Raw genomic sequence first — 17,920 nt, forward strand, 5'->3', positions numbered from 1 at the left:
ATTGTGATCCACACAATCAAAGCGCATAGTCAGTAGAGCACAAGTAGATGTTTTTCTAGAACTCTCTTGCTTTTTCGATAATCCAGTGGATGTTGGCAATTTAATCTCTGGCTCCTCTGCCTTTTCTGAAACCAGGTTGAACATCTGGAAGATCACAGTTCACGTACTGCTGAAGCCTGGCTTGCAGAATTTTGAGCATTACTTTACTAGCATGTGAGATGAGTGCAATTGTGCAGTAGTTTGAGCATTCTTTGGCATTGCCTTTCTTTGGGATTGGAATGGAAACTGACCTTTTCCAGTCCTGTGGCCACTGTTAAGTTTTCCAAATTTGCTGGCATATTGAGTGCAGCACTTTCACAGCATTATCTTTTAGGTTTTTAAATAGTTCAACTGGAATTCCATCACCTCCGTTAGTTTTGTTCGTAGTGATGCTTTCTAAGGCCCACTTGACTTCACATTCCAGGATGTCTGGCTCTAGGTGAGTGATCACACCATCGTGGTTATTTGGGTCGTGAAGATCTTTTTTGTACAGTTCTTCTGTGTATTCTTGCCACCTCTTCTTAATATCTTATACTTCTTTTAGGTCCATACCATTTCTGTCCTTTATTGTGCCCATCTTTGCATGAAATGTCCCCTTGGTATCTCTCATTTTCTTGAAGAGATCTCTAGTCTTTCCCCTTCTGTTGTTTTCCTCTATTTCTTTGCATTGATCACCGAGGAAGGCTTTCTTATCTCTCCTTGCTGTTCTTTGGAACTCTGCATTCAGATGGGTATATCTTTCCTTTTCTCCTTTGCTTTTCACTTCTCTTCTTTTCACAGCTATTTGTAAGGCCTCCTCAGACAGCCATTTTGCTTTTTGGCATTTCTTTTTCTTGAGGGTGGTCTTGATCCCTGTCTCCTGTACAATGTCATGAACCTCCGTCCATAGTTCATCAGGCACTCTATCAGATCTAGTCCCTTAAATCTATTTCTCACTTCCACTGCATAATCATAGGGGATTTGACTTAGGTCATACCTGAATGGTCTAGTGGTTTTCCCTACTTTCTTCAATTTAATCTGAGCTATAGGGAAGTCCCAATACAATAATCAAAAAAGACGCACTCTTATATCTATGTATGTGTTCAACTGAAATTTCTGACAGTAAAGCAGCTGTTATTTATCTACTTTATTTTGTAGTTATACCATTAGTTCTGTGAGGGTCAGTGACATGCCAGTGTTGGATGGTTTGACTTCTACCTTGTAGAGTAGACAGGATTGAAGGCAAGGTTTATGTGGTCTACGGAGCTTCCTCTAAATTTATTTACACCCTGCCCCCACCACTGACTTTTTAAATGTTTTATCTTTTGTAGACCGTCATAGAATTTTGGAAAAGGAAAGATTTCACTATATGTTTAAGAGTTGAATCCCAATTTAAGAACTCAGAGAAATGAAACCCTGCTTCCTTTTTCCTGTTCCCTGTCAGGGAGGCTTTCCTTTTCCCATGGAGAAGAAAGTAAAAGAGTCTTGCTTTGGACACACCCAAGCCCTGGGCGGCTGGAGGCCTTTGTCGTTCACCTCTCTGGAGTGCAGAGCAGTGTCCCCGGTGGGGCCCAGCTTCGGTAAGACCCCTTGATTTTCAGCCAAGAAAGTCCCCGAGGGATAAGCTGGAATTTACTGATTCAAACAAAAAAGACAGAAGGATTTTTCTCCTTGAAGCAAAGGCAAAACCAGTTTTAGTTCAGAGCAACACATGGCCTGGATGCCAAAGATGCCACACCACACACTGCTTGCATGAAGAGAGTTTATCATGACCTCTGACTCGAGAATGTTGGCTTGGGGTACCATCTCCAGTAAGAACCATAAGGCAAAGCCATCTATTTTAAAAGGGAACTGTCTTCTGAAAGGATAGCCCAAATACCTGATTTTCCTTAGAGACAAAGAGTAAGAATAAGAAATCATAGTAGGATTATACTGTGACTTTTGAGTTAAATTTATGCCCATATATTTGCAGGTAAATATGTCCCAGCCAAAAGCAGTTGACTTTTCTCACATGTGGGATAGGCTTGATCAGAACAGCAGAGAACAGATCTTAGAGCCAGCCAGACTCCTGGGTTTAATCCTGCCTCAGTCACTTACTTGCTGTGTGACTTTGGGCAAGTTACATAATCTTCCTGTTCTTTAGTTTATGTATGTGGAAACTGGGAAAAGTGTGTGGGCAAAACCAGTGCGTGTTCAAGTATATTTGTTTACACGTTTATGTATGGGAGATATTGGTTGGTGTAATTCAGTATGGCTTTTGATTTAACATGGATTAGTCTGGATTAGGCTGATGGGCTACCAGTGTTACTTCTGAGATAACTGATTAAATCACAACAGAATTCCATGAAGTGAAGTGAAAGTCTCTCAGTCATGTCTGACTCTTTGTGACCCCATGGACTATACAGTCCATGGAATTCTCCAGGCCGGAATACTGGAGAGGGTAGCCTTTCCCTTCTCCAGGGGATCTTCCCAACCCAGGGATTGAACCCAGGTCTCCCGCATTGCAGGCGGATTCTTTAGCAGCTGAGCCACCAGGGAAGCCCACAGAATTCCACATGAAAGCACTAAGAACAGATCAGTATCAATCATGGATGACTCTTCCAATTCATGTATAAGATTTTAGCAACATTTGTGTGAGAGAATAGTCCCATTTCTGGCCAGTTGAAACCAGCAAGGCTTTTTACATCTAGGAGGGGCAACTCTTCCTGCCTGGTAGATCGACATCCTGACTGTGAGACTTTGATTTTGGTCCCCGGTGTGCTGATCGTGAGAGAGAACCTGCCATTTCAGATCCTTCAAAGAGCTGCTGTGGGGTGATTGGAGAAACAGGCCAGAGGCCTCTGAGCGCCTCAGCTTGCTAACACTTGTTAGGTCCTGTCACCTGCCACTGCAGCTCCTGTCGGTTCATTTCTTGTGTTCTGGTCTATTCATCAATAAGTTAGTAGGGTTTTACGGAATTTGAAAGGGCATGTCATTTTTAAGATGCCCTCATGAGCAGCATCTTCCACGTGTGAAAGATGACTCTCTGCAAGTGGTAGCCCTGTTTTTTTATCAGTTCTCTCATGGTTTAATTTTTTTTACCCCCAGGTCAGGTTTCACTGTTGCTGAAATTGAACCAATGGGAGTCTTTCAGTTTTCGCCCAGTTCAAGAAATATCATCGTGTCGGAGGATACACAGATGATCAGATTACATGTACAAAGACTGTTTGGATTCCACGGGGAGCTTATTAAAGTTTCCTATCAGACAGCTGCAGGGAGGGCAAAGCCCCAGGAAGACTTTGAGCCTGTTCAGAATGGGGAGCTGCTTTTCCAAAAATTCCAAGTTGAAGTTGATTTTGAAATAATTATTATTGATGATGAGCTTCCTGAGATAGAAGAAATTTTTTACATTAATTTAACTTCAGTGGAAATTCAAGGATTGCCAAAATTTGATGCTAATTGGAGACCACGCCTGAATCAAGATTTCAGCGTGGCAGTGATCAGAATATTGGATAATGATGAGTTGGCAGGAACGGATACTTCTTTCGCCAAGACAGCTGTGACCACAGCAGTGGACACAGCCCTTCCTCTGGAAACCGACTCTGCCACCACACACCCTGACACAACCGAGATTACTGCCATTCCACAGCCCACCGACGTGGTCGCTGTGGTTACGGAGGTGGCTGGCGTACCTCCCATCCCTGAGAACCTTGTCACCCTTGCTGGGACCTCTGCCATGTCTGAGAAGCCTAACGCGGCCACTGTAAGTACAGATACCTCCGTTCATGGGACATTTAGTCTTGGGCCCCCTGTTGTTTACGTCGAAGAGGAAATGGAGAATGGCACGTTGAACGCTGCAGAGGTTCTTGTCCGGAGAACTGGCGGGTCTGCTGGCAATGTCAGCGTAACAGTCAGAACTTTTGGTGAAAGATCTGCTCAGAAGGAACCAAACGCACTGCCCTTTCCTGACAGCCGTGGGATTTCCAACCTGACATGGGCAACCGAAGAAGAAGATTTTAGAGCGCAGACTCTCATCCTTGCGTTTGTAGATGGAGAAAGAGAACGTAAAGTGTCGATTGCAATTCTGGATGATGGTGATCCCGAGGGACAGGAATTCTTCTATGTGTTTCTCACAGACCCACAAGGGGGAGCACAGATCGTGAAGGGAGAGGATGACGCTGGCTTTGCAGATTTTGCCATGATCATTATTACAGGTATATATTTGGAGTGATGGGGTTAAACATGTGCCTTTGTGGTACAGAATTTGTAATAAGATTATTCTAGCTTAAATTTAATTTAAGAAGGTGAATTACTTGAATCACTCATAGATTCCATAGAAGTTGCTCAGTCGTGTCTGACTCTTTGCGACCCCATGGGCTGTAACCTACCACAATCCTCCATCCATGGGATTTCCTAGGCAAGAGTACTGGAGTGGGTTGCTATTTCCTTCTCCAGAGGATCTTCCCAACCCAGGGATTGAACCTGGGTCTCCTTCATTGTAGGCAGACGCTTTACCGTCTGAGCCACCAGGGAGATCACTCATAGTGAATCATTAAAACTTTGTTTTCTGGTGGCATGAAACCCTAACAAAACTCATCACGTTGTTCTGAGATGCCAGGCTAGAGTTTAACGGACTGTAAATGTCACTTAGCTCAGAGCTAACTAAACATTCTATACATCTGTACTTTGACAATATACAGAAACCCTTAAAAATGCTTAAGTTCATGTATGTCTTCTGGAAAATACCTAATTTAATCACCCCAACATGATTGCCTGTCCTGTTTTGAAATCTCATTCTGAATTTCCCAACCACTTTTATTAATCCGTTGCAAAGTCTAAGATGTCATTGTCAGAAAATTCTTTGTATCTGTTGGGAAAGAGATTATAACTATTCCCTTTTGTTCTGCTTTTGAACCAATGTAGTTTATATAACGTTTGTACTATTGGGAATATGTGTGTTGTATATATGTGCATGTTTGAAAATTTTTTAGTGATGATTTGCAATTTTCCTCTGAAATCATACTGTATTTCTTTAAGTGGATTAGCTCAACCTGTCAATAAACTTATGCTAATTAGAATATTGACAAGGCTAGCTCATGATTCTTACCTGGTCTACCCTTTTGTATAAACATTAATGAGTTTTACACAGTGTTTTAGAGTTTCAGATGGCACTATAATAGAACAGTATAGTGGAAAGAAAATTAAAAATCATGAAGTATATAGTTTTGACTTAGCTCAACCATTAATTCAGAGGCCCTGATTAAATCATTTAGTGTCTATGCTCTTGGAGAAGGCACTGGCGACCCACTCCAGTACTCTTGCCTGGAAAATCCCGTGGATGGAGGGGCCTGGTAGGCTGCAGTCCACGGGGTTGCAAAGAGTCAGACACGACTGAGCGACTTCACTTTCACTTTTCACTTTCATGCACTAGAGAAGGAAATGGCAACCTACTCCACTGTTCTTGCGTAGAGAATCCCAGGGATGGGGGAGCCTGGTGAGCTGCCGTCTAAGGGGTCGCACAGAGTTGGACATGACTGATGTGACTTAACAGCAACTAGCGGCAGCAGTCTATGCCTTATGTTTCTTTTTTTTTTTAAAAAAAAGAAACTTTTAGAATAAACATGTTTATATTCCATTTGCAAGATTTGGTGTTTCCTAGAATTTCATTTTAGCTGTTCAGTTATAATTCAGTCATAATTTTGCAATTGTGTAACTTCCTCTTATACCCAACATCATCCCATTTATGTTACCCTGCAAAATTATACCAATTAGAATTATCATTTATTCCTAATCATCCAGTTTATTGAATATTGTAAATGCGGATTCAATTCTCCAAGTTATTTACTGAGTTTGATTCACATTAGCTTGATACCACCTATATATTTCTTTTAAAATTAAATCAACAGTTTCTTCCCCCATTCCATGACATAGATATTTTGTTATATTTATTTGAATAAGATCAGAGTTGACAGTCAAAATATTTAGCAAGTAGTTTGACAGAGGCACAGACCAATCACAATAGTTGATGGAGGCTTTTTGCTCTCCCAAGCGTTACTCCATTAGTTACTGGATCATGGGGAGATGTTGTACTGGTTAGGCTTGTGGTTAGGGTCCCTTAGGGACTCAGGACAGTAGCTGTGTTCCAACTGGAATGGATGTGCTCCTCAGTCAGTTTGGCATACCGACGCATACCAACATGGTTCACTAATACTATGTCAGTATGGCATACCAGTGCTTACCCATAGGTCAGCTCTGAGTCTAACTCACCAGGCAATTCCCATCAACCAGCTCTGAACCTAACTTACCAGTCAGATGAGCCTCAATGAAGTTCTCTAATGTTTTTCTTCTCTGCCTAACACCAAACATCGTACACACGTGGCAAATGATTGACTCCTCTTAGAGTCATGTGGTGTAATTCATCAGCACTTCTGCATGTCAAATACCCTGAGTTCCCTTACTCTGTCTGTGAATGTTCCTGTCTTCTCCTCCTTACCTGGCTTTTTATTTTAAATTAGTATTTATCTTTTAACTATATCATTAATTTTGCTGATTCCTCTTATCTTTAACCTTCATAATCATTTCACATTTAGATATTAAAACAAACGCTCAAGATAAATCAGGGGAAAATAGTTTATTTAGTTTTGTTTCTGATCATTGGCACTCTGGAAGTCTTGATTCATCTTACTAGAAACTGGACATGAAGTTTATCATTGTAGATGCTGCAAGGAAAGTATTATACTCCTTAAGACCATGCTAGTCACTATTACATTGAAAAAGAAAATGCAAGTTCTGCTTTGAGATGGTTATAATCTGTTTGTTATTAATTGAGAGACCAAATTCGTACTCAAAGTGACAAGAGAAGAATTGCTGCTGAAGAAAAAGACTTAAGGTCAGGTCCCAATGCAGGACTAAGATGCAGTCGTAGTCGTGATTAGTGAGGATGAGGATGGGCAATGGCTGAGACAAAACACCCACGAGGCACCAGGACAAGAGTGGTCCATCATCTGCGTGTCCCTAAGCTGCAGGCTCCACATTTACTCACACTTGCGAGACAGATCGTAGTTTTCTGTTTCCTTGCAGAAGTTCTGTCTGCTTGGAGTTTCAGGTTTCAGGGTGATGGGTACAAGTGGTTTTTGAGGCTGATTCTGCTGGGTCATTGCTTTTAGGATCACTTTGCAAAACTGGCTTCTTGAGAAATAGAAAGCAGCAGGAGCTGTTTACCGATAATGTCTCTTGTCTGAGAAGCTAGCTTACGTGTTGGCCAGGGTTTGGGGTGACTACTTCAGCATGGTGTGGGCTGTGGGTTTGTTCCAGTTTTTGACACAGTTGTGTAGTATGATGGTGCCTCCAACCTCAAGAGTTGCTCGGAGGAGTTTTCTTTTACTCTGAGATTCCTAAGAGTTCCTTAATAATTCCGTTTTTCTCTGGGGAAAATAATCAAATGTTTAACATCAGTGGTCTTTTGGTCAGCTTTCTTATAGGGAAGTAAACTAATCAGATGAAGGTCATGTATTCACTAAATATTTATTAGACACTGTTCTTAGTATGAGGGATACAGCACTAAAGAAAACAATTGCTACTCAGTAGAACTTATATTCTATCAGGATGTGCTGACTTTAAACAGCAGTATCAAGGACTGAAATAAAAAGTAGAGCCTCATCAGAGAGAGATGAGCGTGTATCGGTGTGGGCAGCAGGCTTTGATGCTTGCTTTCTTTTGGTCCTTTGCTCTCACAGTGTCAACTACCTTGACGTGATCATTTTGATTCTAGTCTGTTTTGGGTAAAGATCTTTTAAAAGTTGTAGCTCCTGCCTGCCCCGTTCACTTGTGAACTTCTCACTTTTATACCATCTGAGCTGGATAGATGGGGGAAACAGAGATCTTTTAAAGTCTTTGGTATATCATCATCTTCTATTTTTCTTTTCAGGGAGTGATCTTCACAATGGCATCATAGGATTCAGTGAGGAGTCCCAGAGTAGACTGGAGCTGGGTGAAGAAACTGAGATGAGCAGTCTGCATCTTACCGTTACAAGGCAGCCAAACAGGTTTTGTTTGTATCTATGTAGAAGACATAACATCCTGTGTGTCTACATGGTGTTTAATTTGCATTTATAAAATGGTAGAAGCAGGATGAAATGTTGATAGAAGAAAGTGATGCGGAATTTGATGTCAGTGTTCAAATACTCTAGTTTCTCTGGAGTAGGAAATGGCAACCCACTCCAGTATTCTTGACTGGAAAACCCCATGGACAGAAGAGATTGGCAGGGTATAGTTCATGGGGTTGCAAAGAGTCGGACGTGACTGAGCCCTGATTAGGGCTGCCTTGAACATTTAGTACTTTGTGAAGTACCATACAGATGTCAGATTATGTCAGTCATTGCTTCATCATGTTTACTATTCTCTGTCATGCTGCGTATACAACCATTTACTATTTAGGAAGATTTAGAGTTCCAGTATTTTGCTTACAACTTAATACAGTATAGCGCACATTGGTGTGTTCATGATGTACGGGCACTTGGGATGCACACCGTTGCGTGTGTCAGTGTTACCTTTTCCATTTTGTGTCTAAATATTGTCAGAAAGGATAGATCATCTCTTGTCTTTTATAGTAACGACCATTTTTAGCAGTAGTGTTTTTCCTTTAGAAAGATTCTTGTTAAAAGACAAATGAGGAACGTTTACTTCAAGGCAATGGTTCTCTATAATTTTTATTTTCATATTTCTGGTACATAGTATCCAGAATTATATTTCAATAAGTACTTAACCGTTACTGAATGGAGTGTGGTCAAAGAATGCCACGTAAACTCTGGCCTTAATTTCTTAACTGTAGTGGGCAGAACTGGTTATTTTCAACATTATCAGTGGGAGAGATAATGCTGGTATTGGATGAAGAGGTTCACTCCAGACGTAATGGTAATATATTCTACATTAGCGTCAGGAATAATGCAATCTGTGACTGCACTGGCATAGGTTTTTCTTTGTTCCTAGAGCCTTTGAAGATGTCGAGGTCTTTTGGCGAGTCACATTTAACAAAACAGCTGCTGTGCTCCAGAAAGATGGTGTGAGCCTGGCGGATGAGCTTCTGTCTGTATCAGGGACCACTGTCTGCAGAGCAGGTCAAACAGAGTGCTTCATCAGCATTGAGCTCAAGCCTGGAAAGGTAAGAAACAATGAGGCCCGGTGTGGTAGAATGCTGATTGTACTTCTTTAGAATTACTCATTTTCAAGCTACTTTGTTGACACGTATACGTGCATACATTACGTGGAGAGTCTTTGTGTCCGCCTAGCTGCGATGTCTGAGTCTCTTTGAGTTTCTGTAAATAAGCTCATCGGTTGTACACCTGAGACTTATATATGTTGTAAGTCACTTGTATCTCAGTAATAAAAAAGCCCATCAGTTTTTTACATTCTATTTCTTGTCATTTCTAAGATCCTTCCTGGCCCAACTGCTCACGGGTAAACGGTTCCTTGAGTCATTTTCAGCCCGATTAGTATTATTTCTGATTACTCTGAATGTTTAGTTCTTTTCCTTTTATCATGTCTATAGATTTGGTTACATTGTATTGTATCCACAGATTTCATCCTTAACATGAAAGTTCTCTCATTCACCATCCATTTAGTTAGGGAGGTCAGCTCTGATCTACCAAAGGGCACAGAGGCCATGCTCACTGAGTCTTTGGATCAATTTCTATTGGTTCATGTTGCACATTACCCCCAGGAGCCAGGCGTTCCTCTCCTCATTCTAATGGAATCTGCATTATTCAAATGGTATTGGCCGCTGAGGCTCTAACAGAGATTTAGTCATTTAGTAATCATGTGTCACTTTTTAAAAATGACTATTCTATGATACTTTAATGTCCAAGGATCACTCAGTAGCATTTGTTCCTTGTCTACCACTTAATGTATTAAACTCAAATATTTAATGCAAAACTAGCCATAATATTTTGAATGTTCAAAAGTATCATGATTTTTTTGTACATGCCAAAAACTTTAAACAGCACAAAAAGCATTGCACAAATAAAATTTTTTCCAAATGGGTAGCTATAGTTAAACCCATTCTAAATAATAATCTTGTAGATTTAACTCTTCATTCATTTTTTTTTGTCTACTTGGTTTTCTACTTTCTGAGAATTTCTGAAGCAGTTGTATTGATGTTCTCTAAGGTTACAGTAATACATAGTTTCATATCTTCCCAGAATTGTAGGGATTTTGATGGTTGCAGAAGAGAAAGACCACTCATCTCAGATCACTTCAGGTTACTTGGTTATCATCACTTTGTTCTTTGTTAGGACCACAGATCCTAATGCTTGTCTGAAGCTGTTTCAAATGAGAATTGCTGGACAGTGGATTGAGATCCACTTTATGACGTGGCTTGTGAGATCAACATGTTTTTTTAAGTTCATGCTTTACAAGTTAATGTTTTCAGCTCCATGTGTTTTCCACAGAGTGATTTGTTCTTTAAATCTTGCAGTGCCGCTTCAACCTTAACCATTGCCCTGTCACCGTCAAACATTGAGCCGGTCTATAGGGGCACTGAAAAGATAGACCTGAAATTAAAAAAAAGAAAAAGATAGACCTGCCTTGTTAATATCTTGTTATATTTGTGAGGGCAAGCTGGAGGCTCTACTTCATAAGCAATGAGATAACAGGGACTTCCTCAGCAGTCTGGTTGTTAAGACTCTGCCTTCCCATGCACGGTCCATGGGTTTGATCCCAGGTAAGGTCCCACATGCCAAGGAATGTGGCACAAATTGAAAAGAAATGAGATAACAAATTTGTGACCTTAGTGCATCTTTCCAGTTCATCTGTTCTATCGTATTTGAATGAACATAAAATTGCATCATCTTTCACCTTCTGTATGAAGTACTCTTTAACTTCTGACATGTTTTCATTTGCATGCATTTCACAGGTCCTAAAAATTTATTCCTATTTTTGGTACAATTTGTATTTTTTATAGAAATGATTGTCTTACTAGCATTTCCTATTAACTCCTTCCTACATACATGCACAGAGAATGTTTACCATTCACTAATAAATCAATATATACTTAATTAAAGGCATAACTTTATTGATATGCTAACATTACCCTATACATTAAAACTAATAAAATATTAATTATACACTATTACACTCACATTTTTCATTTTAACCATTAAAATTTTTCACCTTTAAGTACCATTATGTTATAGATTCAAATTCATCTAATTTTAATTGTTTACTAAATACTTTTATTTTTGCTTTTCTTATTGTTCAGTTGCCCAGTTGTGTCTGACTCTTTGCAACCCCATGGACTACAGCACACCAGGCCTCCCTGTCCCTCACCATCTTTCAGAGTTTGCCCAAGGCCATGTTCATTGCATTGGTGATGCCTGCCAGCCATCTCATCCTCTGATGCCCAATTCTTCTTCAATAGTCATATCATAGACACTGAAAGATCTACTAAGCTACCCTTGTGTCTCTTCATATTGCTTTAACATCTCTGGATACTTATTTGCTTTATAGCAATAACCTGTGTTTTAGAGCCATCTTGACTTTTTCTGCTCTAAGACATCCAAGGATTTGATTTCTTTCATCAGCGTTTCAGAGATCTAAGTCTTTGTTTTGGAGATAGGCATGAGAGTTGATGGTTGACACAGCTGTGGCTGTGAACCATCTTGGTAGTGATGGAGCTAGAAAACAAGTTTAAAATATTGGGTTCCCACTGACTTTTTATCCAAGAATTTCACTTTTAAAAATTTTGAAATTGAAATATACTTAATGTACAGTGATGTGTTAGTTTATATGTACATGTGGGCTTCCTTGATGGCTCAGGTGGTAAAGAATCCACATTCATTGCTAGAGAACTGGGTTCTATCCCTAGGTCAGGAAAATGCCCTAGAGAAGAGAATGGCAACCCACTCCAGTATTCCTGCCTGGAGAATTCCACAGACAGAGCCACCTGATGGGGTCACAAAGTGCTGGACATGAATAAACAACTAAACAATAACATACGTGTGTGTGTGTGTGTGTGTGTATTTGCCTTCATATTCTTTTCCATTTAGGTATTGCAAGGTAACAAGTATAATTCTCTGTGCCATACAGTAGGTCCTATATACCTGTTTTCTGTATAGTAGTGCATATGTACTAATCCCAAACTCCTAATTTATACAAATATTATATTTTGCTTTTCTGGAGTGGGAGTTTGATCAGTTGCTATGCTTTCTATTGCCCTGAAGAAAAGGAACTGAAATTTCAATATTCAAAACTTTTGGTCATGTTATTCTACTTGATAACGTTTAAGTCCTCCTCTCTGCATTTGTCCAAATAGTCTTATGCCTTCCTCAAGCCCCACAACTCAACATTTCCTAACTCTCCCTTAAGGACAAATAAAAATATCACTTCCTCCAGTATGTCTCCCACATCTTCAGTTTTGTTGTTGTTCAGGTGCTTAGTTGTGTCTGACTCTTTGTGACCCCATGGACTGCAGCACGCCAGGCTTCACCATCTCCTGGAATTTGCTCAAACTCATGTCCATTTAGTTGGTGATGCCGTACAACCATCTCTTCCTTTGTTGTCCCCTTCTCCTCCTGCCTTCAATCTTTCCCAGCTTCAGGGTCTTTTCCAATGAGTCAGTTCTTCGCATTAGGTGGCCAAACTATTGGAGTTTCAGCTTCAGCATCAGTCCTTCCAATGAACATTCAGGATTTATTTCCTTTAGGATTGACTGGTTGGATCTCCTTGCTGTCCAGGAGACACTCAAGCATTTTCTCCAACACCACAGTTCGAAAGCATCAATTCTTTGGCACTCGGCCTTCTGTATGGTCCAATTCTCACTACCATATATGACTACAGGAAAAACCATAGCTTTGACTATATGGACCTTTGTCAGCAAAGTAATGTCTCTGTTTTTAAATATGCTGTCTAGGTTTGTCATAGTTTTTCTTCCAAGGAGCAAGTGTCTTTTAATTTCATTACTGCAGTCACTGTCTGTAGTGATTTTGGAGCCCAAGAAAATAAAGTCTGTCACTGTTTCCATTTTTTTTCCCCATCTATTTGCCATGAAGTAATGGGACCAGATGCCATGATCTTAGTTTTTTGAATGTTGAGTTTTAGGCCAGCTTTTTCACTCTCCTCTTTTACCACCATCAAGAGGCTCTTCAGTTCCTCTTTGCTTTCTGCCATGAGAGTGGTGTCATCTGAATACCAGAGGTTATTGATATTTGTCTTGGCAATCTTGATTTCAGCTTGTGCTTTATCTACCCTGGCATTTTACATGATGTACTCTGCATAAAAGTTAAATAAGCAGGGTGATAATATACAGCCTTGATGTACTCTTTTCCCAATTTGGAACCAGTCCATTGTTCCATGTCCGGTTCTAACTGTTGCTTCTTTACCTGAATACAGATTTCTCAGGAGGCAGATAAGGTGGTCTGGTATTCCCATCACTTGAAGGATTTTCCACAGTTTGTTGTGATGCATACAGTCAAAGGCTTTAGCATAGTCAGTGAAGCAGAAGTAGATGTTTTTCTGGATTTTCTTGCTGTCTCCATGATCCAGCAAATATTGTCAGTTTTAATCTGGTTCCTCTGCCTTTTCTAAATCCAGCTTGTACATCTGGAAGTTCTTGGTTCACATACTGTTGAAGCCTACCTTGAGAGACTTTTGAGCATTACCTTGCTAGCATGTGAATTGAGTGCAATTGTGTGGTAGTTTGAACATTCCTTGGCATTGCCCTTCTTTGGGATTGGAATGAAACTGACCTTTTCCAGTCCTGTGTACTGCTGAGTTTTTAAATTTGCTGGCGTGCTGAGTGAAGCACTTTCACAGCATCATCTTTTAGGATTTGAAATAGCTCAGCTGGAATTCCTTCACCTCCAAGTAGCTTTATTCATAGTAATGCTTCCTAAGGCCCACTTGACTTCGCATTCCAGGATGTCTGGCTCTAGGTGGGTGATCACATCATCGTGGTTATCTTGGTCATTAAAATCTTTTTTGTATAGTTCTGTGTATTCTCGCTACCTCTTCTTAATATCTTCTGCTTCTGTTAGGTGCATACATAAGATGATAGAAGACCTGGGTTCAAATTTTGACTCTTGCACTAAATAATAGCTTGTGACATCAGACAAGTTGCTGAGGTTTCCTGAGCTTCTCAGACTTGGTGGAGTTAATAACAGGGCCGTTATATTAAACGAGATAATGAATGAGAGGCATTTCACATGGTTCTCAGCAAGGAGTTGGCTCTTCATAGGGTGGCTTGGTATTGCTGCTATTCAGAATGGATGGGAGTGGAGCCGAGTAGTAGCCACATCAACACTAGTAGTAGGTGAGTGACAACACAATACAGTTAACACAATGCATGCTTTCATCTGTGGAGTCGCACCTCTGACTGACGGCGGTTTTTCCTAAGTTCAGCCTGTCTCCCGACGCTCAACGTAATGTTTTTCTAGTCTTCAGTTCAGTCGCTCAGTCGTGTCCGTATCTCTAATTATCATTCCTATAGTCATTCAGTTTTTTTATTTTCAATTTATAAAGAACTTAAGTAACTTTCCCCAGGTTGATTACTCAGTAAAGATTAGAATTCATCTTTTGAATTCCAGTTCATGCACTCTTTCTCTGCTGGGTATCTTATGGTTCTATCATATGGTCTATATTAGCAAAATGTATGAAGGTCATAGTTAATAAACTTAGGATGCATTTCTTAACCCACAAAGTCCATTTAAACTAAACAGATTGTTGAAACATTTGTTGCACATATTTCTTTAAGAACTATTTAAGTAAGATCTTGCTATTTATTACTTTACTTGCTTCTGAGCAGGTCTGGGCCCACAAAAAAATTATTTTATACTAGTTGGGCAAAAGATCATCTTGGAATGCTGCTGACCTAACTAGGGAAGGAACTTGAGTTCTTGTGAGGTCTCCAGTCATATTTAGGTCCAGAGAGGTTCAGATAACCATCTGTGAGTTTTGCTTTCCCAGTATACTTCAGGCATAGTCTTTGAACAGAGTATTCTGTTGTTAGACTGAAAGATTCCTTTTGTCTCTTCTAATTATGTGTTGGCACCCATCTGTACATTTGTTCAATTTCTATGGTTCCCTACTTAGATTACAACATATTTTTTGACTCAGAGTAGTTATAAGTAATGTTTTAATCATCATCACAATGAGAAGAAATACTGTACTGAAGAAAAGGCAAGAGTTTGTTGAAATGTAATATTCTGAAGTTCTTAGTGAAATGAAATTATTGTGACCTCAAGCTCATTGGCCATTAGAGAATAATAGTTGTTGAATATAGTTACCTATACTTTTCAAGTGCTGCCATTTATTGTATACCAATTTAGTTGCCAAAAGCAGGGAAAACATATTTACCTTCATTTCAACATTTACTGAGAGTTAATCAGCAAAATAAAGAAAATCTATATCACATGAAAACTAAATATGTTTCTTCAGACAATAAAAAGAGATTCGGTTCATTTACTGTGCTACTAAGATATAAATCATTTTGAATAATACTGAAGAATTTGTTGTATTGTTTCATGACATAATGATTCTCATTAAAATGATCACAAAACAAACTATTACTAAGATCCTTGCTGATAGAAAAGAAGGATGCGTTATATCAAGTTAGACAGTGAAACACACAGTTGAAAATGTATCAGCTTAGCTTCTTGGAGTTATGCTAGGAAGCTAAAAATGATGCTAAGATTTCTTAATTATTATGTAAGAGAAAATAAGTAAAAACAGGTGATTAACAGTATGTTACAGAATTGAATGCAGGCTTTAGAAAATAAATTATCTGAGATTGTTGACACAGAACTGAGGGAAAACATGACCAAAGCATAATCAACGGACTAAATTTAGATTTCTTGATACTGAATTTAGGGAAATTTTGAATAATGCCTGAGACCACTAAATTAACCCATCAATATTTGGCCAATTTATATAAAACCTTTAACAATGAAACCTTACAGAATTGAAGCTGCTTTCTCCCCTGTCCTGTTTTTTCAGCTCCACACCCTGCCCTACCCTCAGGGCCACCCCTCCAGCTGAGATCACTATTGTCCTGGTGTCTTGTTTTCTTTTATGTGTTGTTTTCTTTTTTACCCTTCAGTGAAATGTGTATCCAGTAACAAGATGTAGTAAGCTTTATGTAATTAAAAACTTTCCATTTGTTGTAGCATGGCATGTATATCATTATCGAACTTGATTTCTTTTACTCATTGTCATGTTTTTGGATCCATCCACGTTGAAAAATATTGAAATAGTTCATTCTTTTTAACTACTGGATAACATTTTCATTGTGTGAATTATACTTTGTGTATCCTTTTGTTTATTGAAGTTTATGCATAGATTATCTCCTGACATTGATTTTCTAGTAAGATGCTCTTCCAGAGAGAGTAAAGGTGTTGAAGAAAGACCGAAAAAAAAAAAAAATCTCATGGTAATCTAAGTAAGAATTTAATTCTGTAATTATACAGACTGTATCTCTAAATGTGTATTTATTTCTGTAATAGTGTGTATGAATGATGCTATTTCTTAATGTCAGAATTATTTTAAAATAGAAATCTATTTGTAATTATCGTCCCCCCCCCCTTTTTTTTTTTACTCATTGGCAGATACCTCAAAGTGAAATACATTTTTTTGTGGAACTGTATGAAGTAACAGCTGGAGCAGCTCTAAACAATAGTGCCAGATTTGCACAGATTAAATTATTACAGCGTGATAAACCTCCAAGTCTCGTGTACTTCTCTGTGGGTTCTCGACTGCCGGTGGCTCATAAGAAGGCCACTCTCATTAGCCTGCAGGTGGCCAGAGACTATGGGGCAGGACTAATGATGTCTGTTAACTTCAGTACCCAGGTAAGCAGGGAGCAGGTATTAACACACAGGAAGCTCTTCTTCTTTAACTATGGCGTGTGTCATGAAGCAGAGAAGATTTGATATACTATTTTCTGATGATACCATCATAATTCACATTATGTTTATTACATTAAGCTGTATCTTTGACACAGTTCAATGTTTTTCACTTAGGTCATGTTCTAAAATGATAGTCTATTGTCTTTTTGTTTTTTTTTGAAAAGTTGATTATGCAATGCAAAATGTCTTACATACATTGTATAATCAGCTTTTCCAAAAGAAACAAAAAGACAAAAGACTATCATTTTAGAACATGACCTAAGTGAAAAAAATCTGTAGAGATTAAAAATTTCTTCAGGATGTAACTGGGTAAGACCAGAAACAAAAAGTATGGGTCTTTGTTCTGATTTTTACCTGAACTAGTTGAAAATCTTCTTTAGGACTTCAAATACTAGCTGTGTGTTTCCTGTGATCTTTGTGTTTCTTCAAATCCACGGGTTCAGGAGACTGTCTCACAGCTACTTTTAACATCCTCTCTATTAGGTGACATCAAGTGAAAGGGAGGAAGTAGTATGTTTTAAACTTTATTTTAGGAGCAAAGCTCTAATATATTGAAACAAAGCTGTACGCCTGCTCCCTTTGAAGCATGGTTGTGGAGACTGGAGCTTGCCCGCTGTAGCCCTCTGTTTTTCCTCCCCTGGACTTGTATAACTCCCAAACCCCACAGTTTGAAAGCTGCCATTCTGGACAGTGCTGCCACTTCTTTTGTTTCCAGATTTCAAGCCTGGGGATACGTTAGGCCTCAGGGTTTCTAAGCTGTGGTTTTATGCCAAGTGCTGTTCAGCGTGTGCTTGCTTGTGTCACTGTTGCGTGGCTCTCACACACAGAACGTTCTGTGCATAAGAGACAGCATGTGTGCCACCAGCCTGCCGTAGCAATCCTGTGAGTCAGGGATTGGAGGTGAGGATGGTAGCTGCGGGTAGCGAGCTGTCCTGGAAGCTTGCCGGGAAGAAAAGTTGTCTTTGTAACAGAGTCTACAGCTTGGCAAGCCAGAAGATGCAACTCTCTCACATGAGACTCTAGAAATAAAC

The 17,920-nt window shown here is 39.4% G+C and overlaps 1 protein-coding gene across 5 annotated transcripts in view; it reads left to right on the forward strand.

Moving 5' to 3' along the window:
- Nucleotides 1-17,920, forward strand: part of ADGRV1 (adhesion G protein-coupled receptor V1) — a 542,962-nt gene that overhangs the window by 211,078 nt on the left and 313,964 nt on the right. For all 5 annotated transcript variants that reach the window (XR_015168194.1, XM_086413040.1, XM_086413044.1 and 2 more), the window contains 5 exons: nt 1,463-1,598; nt 3,106-4,211; nt 7,925-8,042; nt 8,986-9,157; nt 16,590-16,832. Coding sequence is in view for 4 of the 5 variants with exons in the window: in XM_086413040.1 (XP_086269166.1) it covers nt 1,463-1,598; nt 3,106-4,211; nt 7,925-8,042; nt 8,986-9,157; nt 16,590-16,832 (1,775 nt within the window). In the remaining variant the exon portion in view is untranslated. The remainder of the gene's footprint in view (nt 1-1,462; nt 1,599-3,105; nt 4,212-7,924; nt 8,043-8,985; nt 9,158-16,589; nt 16,833-17,920) is intronic.

The sequence above is a fragment of the Bos grunniens genome, chromosome 7 (genome assembly GCF_055505025.1).
Source record: "Bos grunniens cultivar Pamir isolate PY7600 chromosome 7, Bosgru_T2T1.0, whole genome shotgun sequence".
In the NCBI taxonomy this organism is placed as follows: Eukaryota; Metazoa; Chordata; class Mammalia; order Artiodactyla; family Bovidae; genus Bos; species Bos grunniens.